General features: G+C 37.0%; 2 protein-coding genes across 4 annotated transcripts in view; both read right to left on the bottom strand.

The window, feature by feature from the left end:
- Positions 1–3,629: 3,629 nt before the first annotated feature.
- Positions 3,630–5,460, bottom strand: LOC131737555 (myogenic factor 6-like). The gene is made up of 3 exons (XM_059027591.1): positions 4,865–5,460; positions 4,496–4,592; positions 3,630–4,099 (listed from the first exon to the last, which is right to left on the bottom strand). The coding sequence occupies exons 1-3, from the start codon at positions 5,381–5,383 to the stop codon at positions 3,984–3,986; spliced, it is 732 nt and encodes a 243-aa protein (XP_058883574.1). The 5' UTR covers positions 5,384–5,460; the 3' UTR covers positions 3,630–3,983.
- Positions 5,461–9,651: 4,191 nt separating this feature from the next.
- The window catches only part of LOC117415933 (phosphatidylinositol phosphatase PTPRQ-like), a 76,574-nt gene continuing 69,516 nt past the window's right edge, over positions 9,652–16,709 (bottom strand). For 2 of the 3 annotated variants that reach the window (XM_059027593.1, XM_059027592.1), the window contains 7 exons: positions 15,519–15,595; positions 13,789–13,923; positions 13,581–13,706; positions 12,500–12,648; positions 11,727–11,862; positions 10,951–11,074; positions 9,652–10,226 (listed from right to left, as the gene is read on the bottom strand). In XM_059027593.1, coding sequence (XP_058883576.1) covers positions 10,189–10,226; positions 10,951–11,074; positions 11,727–11,862; positions 12,500–12,648; positions 13,581–13,706; positions 13,789–13,923; positions 15,519–15,595 — 785 coding nt within the window. In that variant the 3' untranslated portion in view covers positions 9,652–10,188. Of the gene's footprint in view, positions 10,227–10,950; positions 11,075–11,726; positions 11,863–12,499; positions 12,649–13,580; positions 13,707–13,788; positions 13,924–15,518; positions 16,523–16,709 lie in introns of those variants that run through there. The other variant, XR_009329205.1, reaches the window with a different exon arrangement.

Here is a 16,709-nt window from a genome sequence, read left to right on the forward strand (position 1 = left end):
GGTATGATACATTGCTAATGACAGCTATGAAAGGTTAAGTGTGCAGAATAAACACCAGAAGCCTTATTATATCTTGCTGTAGCCACACAGGTTTGTACTCCAGCCAGTACTGTATTGGACTGTATTAGTACTGTGTTAGGTACTGTATAAGGGGCAGGGCCGCCCTTAATTATTCTGTTAACCAAGACAAACCAGTGCTGCTCGGACAACTTCTAATCCTAATACGCACGCACACACACACGCACGCACGCACGCACGCACACACACACAGAATAAAATATCTAATGCATTTAAGTTAGATATAGAGTACTTCTGAATCATGATATTGTGTGCAATTCTGTATCATATTATTTTTTTTCTGTTATTTCAGAAAATTAATACAGTGAGTGTAAACGAGGGAATATTGAGTGTTATTAGCGTACTACTGCACCCATATCTTACTAAATAATGCTTTTTATTTAATTACATTTTAGTTTATTATTTTGTATTGAATATGAAAATCCATTTGGTTACCCTGTCATAAAATGCATTCATTAAATGTCTGTTTTTCTTATAAGCATGTCATTGTATTTATTTATTTATTTTTGTTAAAACTAAGAAGATACAAAATGTAGCAATGAATTTGTGGTATTTCTCAAAATTAAGTTTGTGCTACCAATAGAAACTTCACAATCTTATTTTCATATCTACAGTGCATACCGGTACCTGACTTTTCTTTTATTCAATAAAATAAATGCACTGGTGTCTGAAAAGATGCAGGCTTAAAAGGTGAAGGTTTTTTGGAATATTTGAAACCCAGCAATCTTTTTTAAGCGTGGTGGGGCTCTTGTCACGTTGATGCCTTCATTTAACCTGAAAGCAGTTTCTCATAAGATCCACTTGCAAAGCAAAACAAATATCTGAGAGTGGTTAGGCAATACGGGCTGAACTCTGGGAGCCAGATCCTTAGCAATGAACTCTGGGAGCCAGATTCTTAGCAGTGAAGGAATGAATCTGAAAAAGCTTGGCATCAACTTAATGGGCACTAAGTACAAAATCACTTTCATTAGGTTAAAAGCGGATAACTTTGCACCCAAATCCCTTGGAAATAGACTGGATTACACAAGCGACTACTTTATCTTGACCAGGTTATTGGCTTTCCTGGAGGCCTAACAAGTGTGTGTTGACTTTGGATTTGGACTCAGGTAAAGATTATCATTATTAATATCAAACACAAACAGTTAAATTGCAAACACATTCAGGATTTTCAGGGGGGAGACTTACATGTTAACCTGAGCTGCACAGGTCACTTGTGGGAGGGAAATGATCATTTAATACAAAAAGAAAATGCAATCTTTTATAGTAACTATGTTATATCCAGTTTCATTGAAATACTCTCTGAAGTGTTGATAAGGAGGCCCAAATGAGGAATCAAATTACTTTGAAATGTGTATTTTAATACCCTGTAAAATGTACTAGTATTAATTTAAGAGTGCAAAAGCCTTGATTAATTTATTATTAAAGAAAAAGGATAAGCCTGGTGAGTCATTGTATTAATATGGCAGGGTCCAGTCTGATTATTCAGATAAAGGCTACAGATAAATCTGCAGTCACAATTCATTGTAATGTCACTGGATTTTATTAGTTTATTTTTCTATAAAGACACTAGCCTGTGCTATATATTAATATCAATGGCAGGCTACTAGAGACCAACTCCCAAGCTCAAGAACATCATGGACTGAAAGACTCTCAGCGGTGGTGTAGTGGTAAATAAAAAAGTGGGTAAACTGTCGTTTGGTGGAGTAGAACAGATTGAACAGATAAACATGAACAGGCATTGTTATTAGCCCTCAGTCAATAAGAGCCCCCCCATTGTAGATGGTATTTAAAAACTATACATAATCCGGCCACCCACCCAATATTTCTTTGTGTGCATACTAGTACCTTTTACAAACCACTTTTACACTGCAGTGCAGAACACTCACACACTCAAACGGACACGCCCCCCTGCTCGCGCCACAGATCTGACTGAGAGGGGTCTCGGTTGTCAGCAACAACACAGCAAACACACGCTCACCGTTAAAATTTCTTGTCTTTAACCCAGGATTTGCAAATCACAGAATAGTAGAAGTGAGTAAACGCTGTATCCCTTATATGAGAAGTGGCTAAATGCTACATTGCCCAAATTTTAAGTGGGTAAACGCTGTTTACCTGCCTATACCCTAGACTACACTACTCTCTCTCGGCATGATATAATTAAGTTTATATTAAACGACTCCGTTAGCTTAATGTACACTTAGGCAAATTTGTTAAGAAAATAATTGCGCCGACTGTTGCACAATCAAGTTTCTAGCATCAACACACTGTCTGCTCAAAACAGTCAGTCATAAACGCCTTTTTCCATCTGCCGGTGGGATGGAGCTGAACGATTTGAAATAAGTCGCGTTTATTTCCATCAGCCGCCGACCACGATCGAACCGATTTCAATTAAGCCATCCAACCAGCCAACTAGACCTTTGGTACAGTATATGAAGTACCGCAAATAACATCGTTCCCAATCACCTGCATTTTAAATGACATGTATTGGATTCCTCCGTAGATAGGAATAAGAAACATATGACTGTCTTAGGCTACATCAGGTGTCAAGTTTGTAAAACGTAAAATAGGCCTATGCAGTACAATAAATGTGCCTGCATGACTAACATTTCTTGTAATTTACTGTGGGTGTAGACCTAATTGGGCGTTAATGCAGTTGCTTTACATGATGTGGACTGTGATCTGTGTTATGTAGCGCGAGGAATCCGCCTTGCATCCGTGCCAGGTAAATACAGCACATTCTTTCATCAGTCTGTGTGGGCTCACCATGAGCGTCGTGGGGTGTCAAACACACTAGGTCCGACAACGACAGCATGGGTAATACATTCACCGCTGTGACTATTTGCTGTAGAGTTAATCTAACAATAGACGAATTTTTAGCAGGGGGTTACCATAATAAGGCAAACCACTTGTGGGACTTTTTGCGAGGAATAAAGGAATCGAAAAAGAAAAGGCTTCTGATGTTATTTATAGACAGTCGTGCCACCTTCTCAGTCACAGGCTCAATCAGCACAACTGGGAATGTTGCCGACCAGCTTAACTGGATATAATGAATGTTTACTTTAAAACTGTAGAACACGAGTAGCCTAACTGAAAAGTTAAAGCTCTCATGTTAAAAAAAATAAATAAAAACTAAAAATGAATTGGCTGTATTCATAGAAACGTTTTAACTAAGTTGGGATATTATTAGAAGCTTTATAACTTTCATCCACCACTCAGGAAGTTGCATCGTAAGGCATTAACACATGACAATTGGCCACCGGACTTTCTAAGCTGCTATAACATTAAAAAGGCCAAACTAAAGGGAATCAGAAGATTGAACGTTTTTTTTAATGTGATTTTGAGATTTAAAAGGTTTTAAATAACAATAAAGGCACAGAGTTGACCTTGTCTGCGCATCAATGTCCTGCCTACAACAAAACACATTAAATTAGTTTATCAAATTCATTTAACAAAACTCTTACTCAAGCTTTGTGAATAGGACCCACTTTTTACAGGACTATATATATATATATATATATATATATATATATATATATATATATATATATTCAATATGAACACACTATAGTATAAATATGTTTTATTTACTTACATTACTTAAATACAAAATATTTAAAGCGTTTTTTTAGTTCTTACAAAATGTTAAGAAATGATTGATATTTACAACACAAACACACCGACTTCTTGCATGACTTGTTAAAAAAAGCCACTTGGGTTTTTGCTTCTGAATCATTCAAGGAATGAACTGTTAACTTCAACACGCAAGTAAGCGAGCAGTACAGACGGCTGCCAAGTGGAAGCAACGCTTGCCACTAACGACAATGTCAGAGGGAATCAATTCAAATGGGCCCTGGAAATGTAAAATGCGTTTTATGTCCCCGATCAAAAGTTGATCCCATAAGAGTTCATTTCTCAGCGGCTTCTTCACTGTAGCTCATTTTTGGCTCTTCGCTTGAAATACTGTCCACTATGGAAGAAAGGCAACGCAGACTGCTGGAAGCTGAAGGCTCAACACCAGATCCTAAAATTAAAATCAGTAAGAAGAAAGTGTTATTCTAAAACTATTACTGCTGCATTTCTGAGCTCTTTGTTCAAATATAGCACCCCCCCCCCCCCCCCCCCCCCCCCCCCCCCGCTAACTCACATAACTGATTTAGAGACATGCTTATATTTAACGATTAGATGTGTTTAAGAAATTTGATACGGTATATACTGTAGGACCCCCTGTTTGAGTTATTTGTTATAAAACAAAAGTATCTATATATTACTGAATAGCAAGACATAACTATGGGACATTAATAGCGCTAAAATTAACCTCTGTTATTTGAAGCCTTCTTTTTAGAAAACGCACAAGTGTTTTAACTTATCAAGGTGATACGTACTTTGTGCTGCTGCACTATTGTGCACTAGTACTCACCTTCTCTTTGGTTACTGCCGGCTAAACTGGAATGATCGGAGAGATTCTGCCAGTTAGAATGACAGGTGCTTCTTCCACAGAACTCTGCACCGGGTACCTACAAACAGAAAGGTATACAATGTGTCTGTTGCAACAACAGCTGAAGTTAAATTTGCATGCTAGTTAAAGGTCGTGTGCTGGGACTCAGTTCTTCACAATTCCACAAATGGTTTATCACGTTAATCTGAAATAATCATCAAATAATGTACTTAAGAAACATTGAAAGTTACGCTTTTTTTGTCGCTCAATCTCACTTGTCACATAACATTATCCATTAACAAAATATTAATATGTAATAGGAATAGTCAACACGCTGTTTATCTTTCTTACGTGCTGATCTTTCAGATTGAAGTTAAATGGGTCCACATTTCCCTGCAACTTTTCTTGTTGATCCAATGTACGTAAAAGGTCCTGAAGTTTCTCAATGTAATTTATAGCGCTTCGTAGAATCTCCACTTTTGGCAACCTCTGGCTTGGATTTGGCACCGTTTTTCTCTTTAAAGCCTCAAAAGCTTCATTAATCTTTTTAAGCCTCCTTCTTTCTCGAAGAGTTGCTGCTTTTCTCCTGTCAGTTGGGGCTGATTTTCTTTTACAGGTCTTGCAAGCCCAAATCAGACATTGCCCCACATAGTGAGGTTGGAGCCCCGGGGGTGCTAAGACGTGCTCTTCCCCGCTGCTGTCACCAGTCTCGGATGGTACCTGCTCCTGCCCTGGTGACAAGGTGCCATCACTCCCTTGGTACAAGGGAGACACCTCTGCCATTTCCAAGTGCTGCAAAGGTCCAGTATCCCCATCCAGATAGCGAAGGTCATTGAAAAAATAAGCGTTGGTCTCAAAAAGATCCATCATGGTGCTCTTGCGGCCTGTACTAGGTATGTGTTTGACATGAGTGATCCAAACCAGCAGAGGAACCCCGGCGATGTCATTTAAATAGCGCAATGACACAAGTCACTCGGTTTATATATATAGTAGCAGCTGAAACTCTATCCAACTTTTAGCTGTCGCAGCGCATCAAACTCTAAATCTGAGCTTAATGCGTCTGCAGGGGTACGACAACTAGTGGAGAACCATTTGTTTCAAAACTACACGTTAACACCTCTCTATGAAAGGTGAAACGTAACTTCAAACTGATAACAGGTGCCAACAATATTTATTTCGGACAAATGGATTCCTACTGCACTGTTGAAAAAAAATGTAACTGGAGGCAATTAAATATCCTCTATTGCTTAGACTGGTGTGCATAACGGCACGCTGTGAATTGCGCACATGACAACATAATACACTGCTTAATTGGATTACACGTGTTTGAAACACTTCTCTATTGCAGAACCAGATTTGCAGTTTACTTTCACTTTTTATACAATGTACAATTTTATACGACGTGTTCCTTTCCTGTCGCTTTTAAAGTCATTCCTGATTCTTATTAATAGTGCAAAATGTGGTGTTATAGCATTATTTGTCATTTATCTATTTGTCTATCTTCTTTATGATTTTTGAACAGGTCACTATCTTGCTGTCTTGATCACGCAGATGGAATAATAATAATAATAATAATAATAATAATAATAATAATAATAATAATAATAATAATAGTGTATTTTCGCTGCTGTTACAGTAAAAATATAGTAAAACTACCATACATCCAGTAATGTCATTAATGAAGGAATAATTCAATTTATCAATCAAAATATGTTTAGTCTTTTTGTGTCAAAATTATGTTTAAATTCTAAATACGTTTTTGTTCAAACATAAACTTTAATGAGGCAGAATATCAATATCACCCTAATGGAAAAACAAAATACAAAGTGTAGCAAAAGAAAAAAAAAACATGTTTACAAGGCTGTCAAACATTTGAGCTGGATGTGCTAGGACTTGGAAACGGATGTGTAAATCAATAAGTGCAAAGATCACATGTATTTAAGTATGGTGATGAGTAATATATCAAAGCGCACACACAGGTCTTAACATAGCCCTCCCATGCATTGCACGCATTCTCAGAGCCTTTATTGCCATGTTTAAAAACCTGATGGGTTAAAAACTGAAATGAGCTTTGCATTTTGTCTTAATACTATGTCTCCTGTTTACTCTTAATAGCATTTCGTTTTGTTCTGCACGGTTCATGTTACAAGTTACCCCTCCCTCTGTACCACCTTGCAAAGCAAACACTGCAGAGCAGCCAGGGATGGTAAAGAGGATTTCATTTCAGCTCTCCAGTTTCTGTGTTGTGGGTAGTTATGGCATAGAGGTTTAAATGGCAGATGCCCTAATGCCTACGTCAGGGCCTGCAGTGACAAATGGACACCTCTGCACAATAACTTGATCCTTTAACTGACAAAGCAATGGGTTTGAGAAACCTGCCCAATCACGGTACAGACAATTCAGTAGAAAACACTGTTACTGGGAGGCAAGGCAGAAGCCTCTCCATGCAGCCTCCCTAGAGTTCACTTTTAAAGAGCTTATAGGAGGTTGCATACCATAATTAAGGGAACTCTGTAATGGTTTGATTTCGAACTATCTGGTTTCATATTGAACACATTATGTAAAATTCACTGTTGCAGCTTCAAAACACTGCCAATAAAAGAAAATAAAACCAAGACACATTGGTGGTATTTTCTTAGTCACAGCTGTCAATAACATTAATAATACTGTGTGCTAAAAAAGGTACAGCTTGGTCTCCACAACCAAACATATCATCAATGTGTGTATAAACTGATACCTGTTCCACTTGTGCCCTACCTCTGCCCTTACATTCTCAACCCCTCTCTGTATAGTCCTCTGTTGGAACCGTTTATAATTTTGAGTGCTCATTTATACATTACAAATTCTCCTGGGATTGACAACTGCCTATCTATGACACTGGCCTCTTCTTTATGTCTTCAATGGACCTATTCTGCTGCGTCAGCTGCTGAAGCGATTTCAGAGGATTTGATGCATTTTCCATATAAAACCAGTTCAGCTAAACACTGTGTCCATTTTCATAAGGACCTCGCGTTAAACTGCAGTTGGCTTAGTGTGGATATGGAGCTAAAATACACATGCACTGGCCTGTGAAGACAAACAATATGTGTTTGTATCATGAAAGTATAGCTTGATAATAATTAACTAACAACACCAACTGGATGGTGAAAAATGCTGATAGATAGAAAGAACAGCTTTATTCTTGCACAGCTGTGTGTTTTACTACTGTATCATACCTTTATGCCGAATGTTTTCAGTATCGGTAGACATCAATACAATACACTACCAGATGTAAGTAGTGTGCAGCGAATTTTTTTAGTGTAATGTTTTATAGAATTTGTAAGATTTTGTAGAAATTTGATTCAAAGTTAGCTCAGTGTCCCATATCTGAGGGAAGTGTAAATGAAAGGTTTTTGGTTCCTTTTTCTCCAACAGTTTAAAGTCACTCATTATGTTTACAGCGCTCAGTATGGCTTCTAATGGACTCCAACCACCAAGGCATGTTATAAACACTCTCACACTGTGTAGGAGGGTTGTAGCTGGTTTTAGAACAAAGTAACTTGGGAATCGACTCTGAAGACACACAAAGAAAACAAGCAGTTACAAACCTGTTGACATCATGTTAAAGTTCACCAAGTGCTCCAGTTATAATTTAAACAAATGCAATTTTAATTTTAAATACAAGTCTAAACTACTTTAGGTAGACACGTGTGGTACTGTACATATAATGCAGAGCATAGATGCTTGAAAACTTTCAATGTGCCACTTTCCTTCTTGTAAAGGTTGCTATCAGCATTCACTGTACATTACCATCAATGCTTTTGACCTTGAGATTGGAAAAGGGCTGAACATACTGCATGAACTTCAATGTCAGACAGTGAAAAATGTGTATCTGTGATAAGATACTCTGCATAAGCATTTAAATATATCTTCTCTTGAATGTAATTATATTTAAAGATACACTGATAGGAATTTGTAGAAATGTAAACACTCTGGATATTGGATTTGTTTTTCTAAGATATCTGATGTCAAGATATCCCTTTATGTCCATCTTTGTTTTTATAAAGCAATTGTATATTAAAGCAAAGCACATTTTTACTTTTATTATCTCTAGTGATATATATTATGAAACATTGTCATGCCCCATTGACACAACAAACACATGTAGACTACTGGTGCGGCATAACTAAAACAGTTTATCTGGTCATAATACAAAGTTTTGTATGGACTTCACATCACTGTGTGTGGTGAAAAATGTACTGATTCATCTTTCTCTTTTGTAAGAGTCAACCACAGAGTCAGCACTGAGCAACAATTGAACCCAGGATTTGATTTGCTCTAATTCCACCAAACCAAACCACCTCCCAAAGAAAATGTATTGTTAAAGGAGAATGAAAGTTCTTAAAAAGGTCTTTCCATGCTTTCCTATTATATTAAACATATACCGTCTAGATATGACTGTTTTATAACTAAATCGTGGCGGTTGATTTGCAATATAACATCAATTAGTTCCCCACAATGAAGATTATCATGCTGTTATTATATCTGAATAGATTGTAGTTTGAACTCAGACAGACTTATGGGTACTACCACGGAGCTTTCCAAAGATCATTTTCTATGCTAAAAATGTCACGACGAGCCTATTCAATTAGAGGCAGAGCAGAGACAGATCTAAATACTGCCATGGTTTAGATAATTAAAATAGGACTGTTTGTGTACCAAGGTACTAACAATCAAACATGCATTTGTCTCTTAGTGTATGACTGTTTCTTTTATTTTTGTAAATCTGGTAATTTCTATTTAATCTCTTTGTTGTAAGTTATTTATTTGTTTGTATTGCATCACTGAGATGTAGTGGTTTATTTAAAACGAGTGATAAGTTTAAACATAGCCCCCCTATTTCAAAGTACAACAGAGCATGCAGGAAAGTTCAGGAACTTTCAGCTTGTAGAGTAAGCTCTCAGATGGTCCATGAAGTTAGGTTAAAGCTGACAATGAGAAGCCAATTTTAATAGCCCATATGTGCCCCTGAAGAGCTACTGTGTGCCCTGCAGTAGCAGATAAATCCCTGCAGTGTCTGGGGGTGACAGTTCAGCTGTTCAAGATCATGGGATGTTCTGCTAAGACACATAAAGCTGTGGATCCAGAGTACAAAAAAGTACACTTAAATATGGTTTATTGTGACAGCACTGGAAGTAATCCACAAAAAATGTCAACACCATAGAGGCCAAAAGAACTATTGCCTTTACATTACATCCAAACAGAAATACATGATATTCTTCACCCTGGAATTTACACAGACACACAAACAAACAAACAAACAAACAAACAAACAAACAAACAAACAAACAAACAAAAATCCAATAAAAACCTGCCTCAAAAACCTGTTTGGCTCACATTATCTTACCAAGAAATACAATAATTAGAAGTAAGAAATACAAAGACATTTTAAATTAGCAGTACAAGAATATATGCAATTTTAAAATACAATATTTTTTCGTGCAAAAAAGATGTGATAATCTTGTATTGTCTTGTGTGATCTGAGGGAAGAGACTGAAGGCACAGTGATGACAGAATGAAGGGTAGGGGGAGGTCTGTTCGCAGAGATTTGGCCCCTGTGTCCATACTTTTTTTTGTTGCTGGTTTTTAAAACCTAAATAACCCAAAACAAAGCCAACCTTCCTTGTAAATAGAAATTACATTGTAGTTTCCTCCCATTCAAGCTCCACGTCACCTTAAACAAACAAAACAATCAATTAATTAATATTTAGATATTTAATCAGGTTGCACAAGCAGCAACTTAATCTTAAAATTCAGAGTCAATGGGCCCACATTTTTATTCATGCAATGGTCACACAATGCATTGTAAAATCAAGCACTTTTCCCAGATCTATAGTGAGGCTGTAATAAATGCCCATAAGTGTAGACTGTAGTTATCCATGAAGCAGATCTGGCATGCTGTGGACAACTACTGTACACACTTGCAAAATCACCAATGTGCCTTGGAGGGACTGAACTGCATGGATCTCCATTTTGATTGCAGTGCAACATATAAGCACAAACCAAAAGTTTGGTAGCACATTCGTGATGAGGCCTCATGTTCATATGAGTGATTTTGAAGTTCTTTGAAACTAACATCCTCTATTTACGCAATAAAAAAACGTATGGCGGCAAATAAATCTCATCGGGAGAAATGGGGCTGAGATCCTTATTTAGTGAAGTTCCCTCTACCACCATTGCACTTAAGAAATGTTTCACATCAGCCTGTGCTGCGTATGGATCCAGTGACCTGAACATGGAAGGTTTCATATTCCACTGGCAATCCAATAAGACAGCATAGCTATTCTAAGAAACAACACACTGTCTAAATTCAATTCAATTCTCTAAATTCCCTGTCCCTAAATCCTACTGCTACTGAATTATTTTACCATGTTTATTTTAGGAAACATTTTACTCACCTTCCATGGCTTCCAAAGAGTCCATCTTTTCAAGTGCTGAATAATTTACAAACCAAATAGACTGGCTGTTTCCCTTACTTGACAACAGATCCAGAGCGCACTGGTGAAGAAACATGTACTGTGCCTGCATGGGAATATAACACTGTCACATTCGTCATAGTAGTAAAACATATCATACAATGGCAAGAATGCTCCTCCTATTCATTTCAATGGACTGTGGGATGTCATAGCCTTAGTGATATCTCATAGCCATTGTATAATCACAATACGGCTTCAACGACACATACCCCGTGGTGTTATATGGCTTAATTTAAAAATGCAGGGTACCCATATTAAAAAATAACTAGACAGGATAAAACACAGTACTGACATAAAAACAAACAAGATGGATTTTTGGCTAATTAAGTTGCATACTCTTAATTTACAGCATACAAGGCCTTGTAAACATGTCTGATTATATCTTAAATGGTAATGTAAAAAGATCATGTATTTTGCAGGTAGATGGGTAGATTATACATTTCACAGAAAAAAACTTTTTTTTTTTAAAATTAAAAATACCATTAAAAAGACCAGCATGTGTTTGAAAGTGAGATTTGAGAACAGATAATTAACTCATGTTTAAGGGGAGAGGCATATTTATGTTGTATAGTGACCAGAGGTCCCATCTTTACATGAGGAGTGTCAGGACCAGGCCTAAAGCCTTAGATGTCTGAACATATCATGTTTGGGGCCCCTGATAAACTGTAAACTAAGCTCACTGTTTGCAGTTTTCTTACCAAGTTCTGAACCATGCACATTCGCTCACTGCGCAGTTCAGCAACTAGGCCATAGATGTCCACAAAGTCATGGTCGCTCACATGCTGTACAAGGTGATCTAAACCAATAAACACCCCCGTCCTTCCGACTCCGGCACTGCAGAAAAGAGAAGGAATGAAAACAAGAATTCCTTTAGATACAGCAATAAGCTTCAATATACTCTGAAGAGAAAGTTACAAACATATAGGACTCTTGTGATTAGATATGTACTTCATATTGCCCCCAGTAAACCACTAGCTTGGACACTTTTTATTTAAATTGTCTCCCCCTTCCCTATGCAACCTTTTTGTGATACAACACTACCCACTCTAAACCCCCAAAATTGCCCTGCTGACCTTATCAGACGCCTGAAACAAATCCCTGTTTAAACCTGCTAAACTTACACTGGAGTAAATGTGGTCTTATGTTTTTGCAAAATCCTGACTTATGTACAAATCAGTTGATGATGAAATCTATATGTGATACAACATTTGAACCAAAATTAAAACAGTTTTTCTGATAGAAATCAATAATTAAAAATGTGTTTTTGTAATATAGCCAGGATTAGTTGAGTATCTCAATTCAGAAAGTGGCCAACTGAAGTACTAAGTAAGTCTAATTCCTTGCAGTAGGAGTAGGCTACAGCAGGACCTCACTGGGAATGACATGTTGCCTCTCAGTTTGGTTATTATGGGGAAAACCTTCTGTTATATAAGGCTGGTATAACTTTAACTAGTAAATGAGGACAGCTCACCTGCAATGCACTGCAATGGTTGTGTTGTCATGTGCTCTGTTTACACGGATTAGTTTTACAAAATGAATGAGTGCTGTGCTCGATTCAGGAACTCCGTGTTCTGGCCAAGAAGTGAAACTGAAATGGCGTACCACCATGCAGTCACCATGCTGGAAAAACAATGAGAGAGCATGCACTACTATGGCAGGAACAATGGGACGATAAGCTGACACCTTGTAAAACAAATATGTGTTCAACATACTAAATTTAAACAAAATCGCAGTTACAAAATTCTAAAATGTCTCATACTGTAAACTGTTATACACTGCACCATGAGTTGACATTCCACAGTTAACCATAAGTATGATTTGCACAGGACTAAAAATCGTGGATTAGCTTTCATCAAGAAAAGTCGGTAAATTGAAAATGAAATGCAATGTTGTGGCCAAAGAAGGCGCTTTTGTGCATGATTTGTAAACAGTGAACCAGGTGTAAATAACTAATTTCACTGTACCTTCTTTTCCAAAGGCTAGAATATTTCGTCCTTTGAGTGATATGTATTTCCATACATACCTTCAAATGCACTGTTCAAAAGAGTGTGCAATTATGTTTTGTATTTTCGCCCAATCGCCAATTTGGTTATGCCTGATCGTTGTGTTTTACTGAACTGTAGAATCTCAGTACAGATCGTACCAATTTTAAAATTATATTATGGTTTATTGCAAAGGCTGGTGTTGCTTTGAGGAGAACACCACGGAAATGCTTCTATCAATTCTAACATAACACTGACATGGTCGATTCGCACAGAAGTAAAAAGTTTTACAGAAGGTCCCGATTTCATGTTAGAAAATCGAGCACCTTTCTATCTGGGATAAAAAGAAATGGATGGTTTGCATGGAACTAAATTTTACCGTTGTCAGTAAAAATTCCAAAACCACCTGTTTATATGGTGATTTTTAGTCCCATGCGAATCGGGCTATAGTCTTACAATAGGTAATCACTGTGCTAGTTTGTGAAGTTGTGTACTTGTGAACTTTGTCATGCCCCCCTTCATATAGTGTTCATTCAACACACTTGATTACCAGGATGTAGTTTTTTTTACCCTTTCAACTTTCAGGTCCCGGATGGTCCAGTCTGGATGAACATCTTCAGTTAGTTTCGTGATCACAATATCTCCAAATACAGTCACTGGCTTGTTGTCTTCAGGCCAATACTGATGACATCTGATCTGAAATACGAAGCAATGAAGACTTCACAAAACAAGACACCATGCATGTCTTATGTTATTTCATTAATTGTTTATAACTTACCCTGTCTTTCTCGAAACATTGCGTCAGCATGGCTATCGTTCTGGTTCTTGTCTCCCAGATCATCCTCCAAAAATCAGCCACGGTGCCTGGCAACGGACCTTGAGTGGCAATAAACTCGTTTGGACAAAGATAGCCCTATGATAGAGACAAGTGACCAGCATACAGTATAAAATGCATTCCTGATTGGCAGTGGTGCAAGTAAATTGACACAATCAGATTTCTTTATGTAATTAAAGGCCCCTTAAAAAGGACCTTTCATAAGAAATGTTTTGTTACTTTCTGTTTGCTTGGACAACATCCAACATCCAAAATATCTGGAAAATGTTTAGTAATATCTCATAACAATTACACAGAAAGTATGCAACATGTAACTAATCCCACGTACATTTGTTAATAATATTTACTGTATTAAATACCAGCTGGTGATTCATTTGTAGTAATGAATAGCTCTTTAATTAACTGCCTTGTGCATTACTTAAATGATATTTTGAACACTTTGATCACCCTTTCCTCTATAATGACTACAGATTCAGTTACATTAAGTTATAAATACACATGACAATACCCAGAGTGATGGTTGTGGAGATGACATAACTGAAATGGAAAAACCCACACCGATGTCACAAGATGGCTGTGGTGGAACATTCCAATCTATAATCGTCACACCCTTCAAGGCAAGTAACTTTACTTTGAAGTCACAGGTTTAACAAGACATTTTCACCCGCCACGTACGCTTTATACCAGTGACCAACTGCAAATATCAGTTTGTTGTGAGGGAAAATGTTGGAAAACAGTGGATTTTATTTTTGAAATGTGAGCTAGTCTTGGGCAGTTTCGAAGTCCACAAGGCTTGTCTAACTGAAGGTCGGTTTGAGGACACCAACTGTGGTCTCTGCCTTGGCCTTGGGTAGCTGGCCTTTTACTACATTTTAGTTACAGATGGGTATATATTTACTGTACTGCATTACAGTATGCAAGTCATTAGGAGATGCTGTGTATGTGTGGCAGGAATCATTGCTCATTGTACTCAGAGGATGAGACTGCTGTTCAGGCAGGTTTTAATTCTCAATGAACCGCCACAATCTAAATAATTCTACCGCATTGTTTTCTCAAATATAGTACATCTGCCCAGAACAACTTTTAACAGCTTAGTAGCTGAGTTATTAAAGATAGTCATGTCTTTTTACCAGGCACAACTATAAACCTGTTAATATTGTCAAAGCAACAACTTTTGTATGTAAATCCAACCCAGTTTATTTTGGGCTGGGAGGCATGCTGGGTTTGTTTGAAGGCAAACACTCATTAACAAAGAACTATGCAACTCATAGTCATAATTCACTGTATTTCTGGAACCTGTATCAGTTTTTGTGTATCATTCATGTTGTGTTTGAAACAACATCATTTGTTTAAACTGGTTTGACAATATGATGACTGCGTCTTTTTTATTATCTAGGTGTAACTGACACATCTATTTGATGGTTCTTTAATGTTAAAGGGTGCTGTCAAACTGCAAGCATATTTGATATTACGTTGATAAATACAATGCTGTAATTTGCTAAGAAATAAGTAATAATAATAATAATAATAATTTTAGAGCTTAAAATCGAACCAATAAGCAGTTATTTTCTCTAGCAGATCCTTATTCTCAATGTAGAGGGAATTGCATACAGACAACACAGAAAATAAATCTGTTTACCTCTCTTGGTAATCAGAAAGAGTTGTGTACTTACTGACACATAACTGGCATTGATGTAATCTGATCCAGGCACACCGGCTTCAGAGATCAGCTTTACTCTGTTGTTGTTATCTGCAATATATATATGTTATATTGAATACTGGAAATAGATATGTTATATTGAATACCGGAAATAGTAAATAAAATACATAATGCTAGTCATGCATTTTAATATGCAGGATACTGTATGTTAACCGCTATCCTTACATGTTATTTGCATATACAGAATATACAAACTGATAAAAACGATTAACTGTTAGGAGGTTTTTTTTTTAGTTGATATTTTGAAAAGAACAAGTGTGGATTTGTATTCCCTCAATTTTAAATGACAATTGCAAACTCCTGAATTAATGTTTACAACTGCTATTTAAAAGCTGATATTTTCAAAACTATGCACTTCTTGAACTACCCCACCTGGCAATGACATTAAAAACACATTCAATATACTGTACATGCAGTATCGTATTTTTCCTATATTCTGTATTCTATTTATTAAAGCATAAATGTGAAACAGCACTGCAGTTTAATCCTAGTGACAAGGAATGTGTCCTTGGGTAGGCTTAAGATGCAAGAAAGAAGAAAGATGTAATTGTTTATGTACAGTATTATAGTTAGTAACTTGAATGTAGGTCAATTAACATGAGAGCCATTGGTTCCTCCAACCTACAGTAGGACATGTTTCTGAAACAAGGACCTGTGGATTAACAGAAGCAGCTGTTCCAAAAAGTTAATATCACATAATGCAGTTACATTACCAAAGGAATGCCATGCACCCCTGGTCTCCTATCACAACTAATGCCTAAAAAAATAAAGGCATTTCTTTCCTTATTAACTGAGAAATGAAGCACTGGTGTCTAGAGGGACAGGGTTCTCCCTCCTCGGATAAGATCTTAAGGATTGGCTCAAAACTCTCCCTCGCAATCACTCTGATCTTCCATTGATCCCCAGCAGCACACTTTGCAAGTATCACGGAAAACGCTGAACCAAGCTCGAAGGGAACTTTAACACAGAAACAGACAGATTTTACACTGGGGAAAAAGGGGTGAAACAAACTTGTGAAAAGAATGTTAAAGAGGTCAATTTCTTGGTTTAAATTTCAAAGCTAAAAAAGGGGGGAAAAAAACCATTTGGTTTGTTGTTTCTTGCACATGCATGTCACTGAAGTTCAAAGCAGCTTTATGATGTT

This window comes from Acipenser ruthenus, chromosome 7 (genome assembly GCF_902713425.1).
Source record: "Acipenser ruthenus chromosome 7, fAciRut3.2 maternal haplotype, whole genome shotgun sequence".
Classification (NCBI taxonomy): Eukaryota; Metazoa; Chordata; class Actinopteri; order Acipenseriformes; family Acipenseridae; genus Acipenser; species Acipenser ruthenus.

Coding starts and splice junctions, on each gene's coding strand:
- LOC131737555 (XM_059027591.1), bottom strand. CDS start 5,383: ATGATGGATCTTTTTGAGACCAACGCTTATTTTTTCAATGACCTTCGC. Junction 4,593..4,864: donor TCAATCTGAAAGATCAGCAC/GTAAGAAAGATA, acceptor TTCTGTTTGTAG/GTACCCGGTGCAGAGTTCTG. Junction 4,100..4,495: donor CGGCAGTAACCAAAGAGAAG/GTGAGTACTAGT, acceptor TTTTAATTTTAG/GATCTGGTGTTGAGCCTTCA.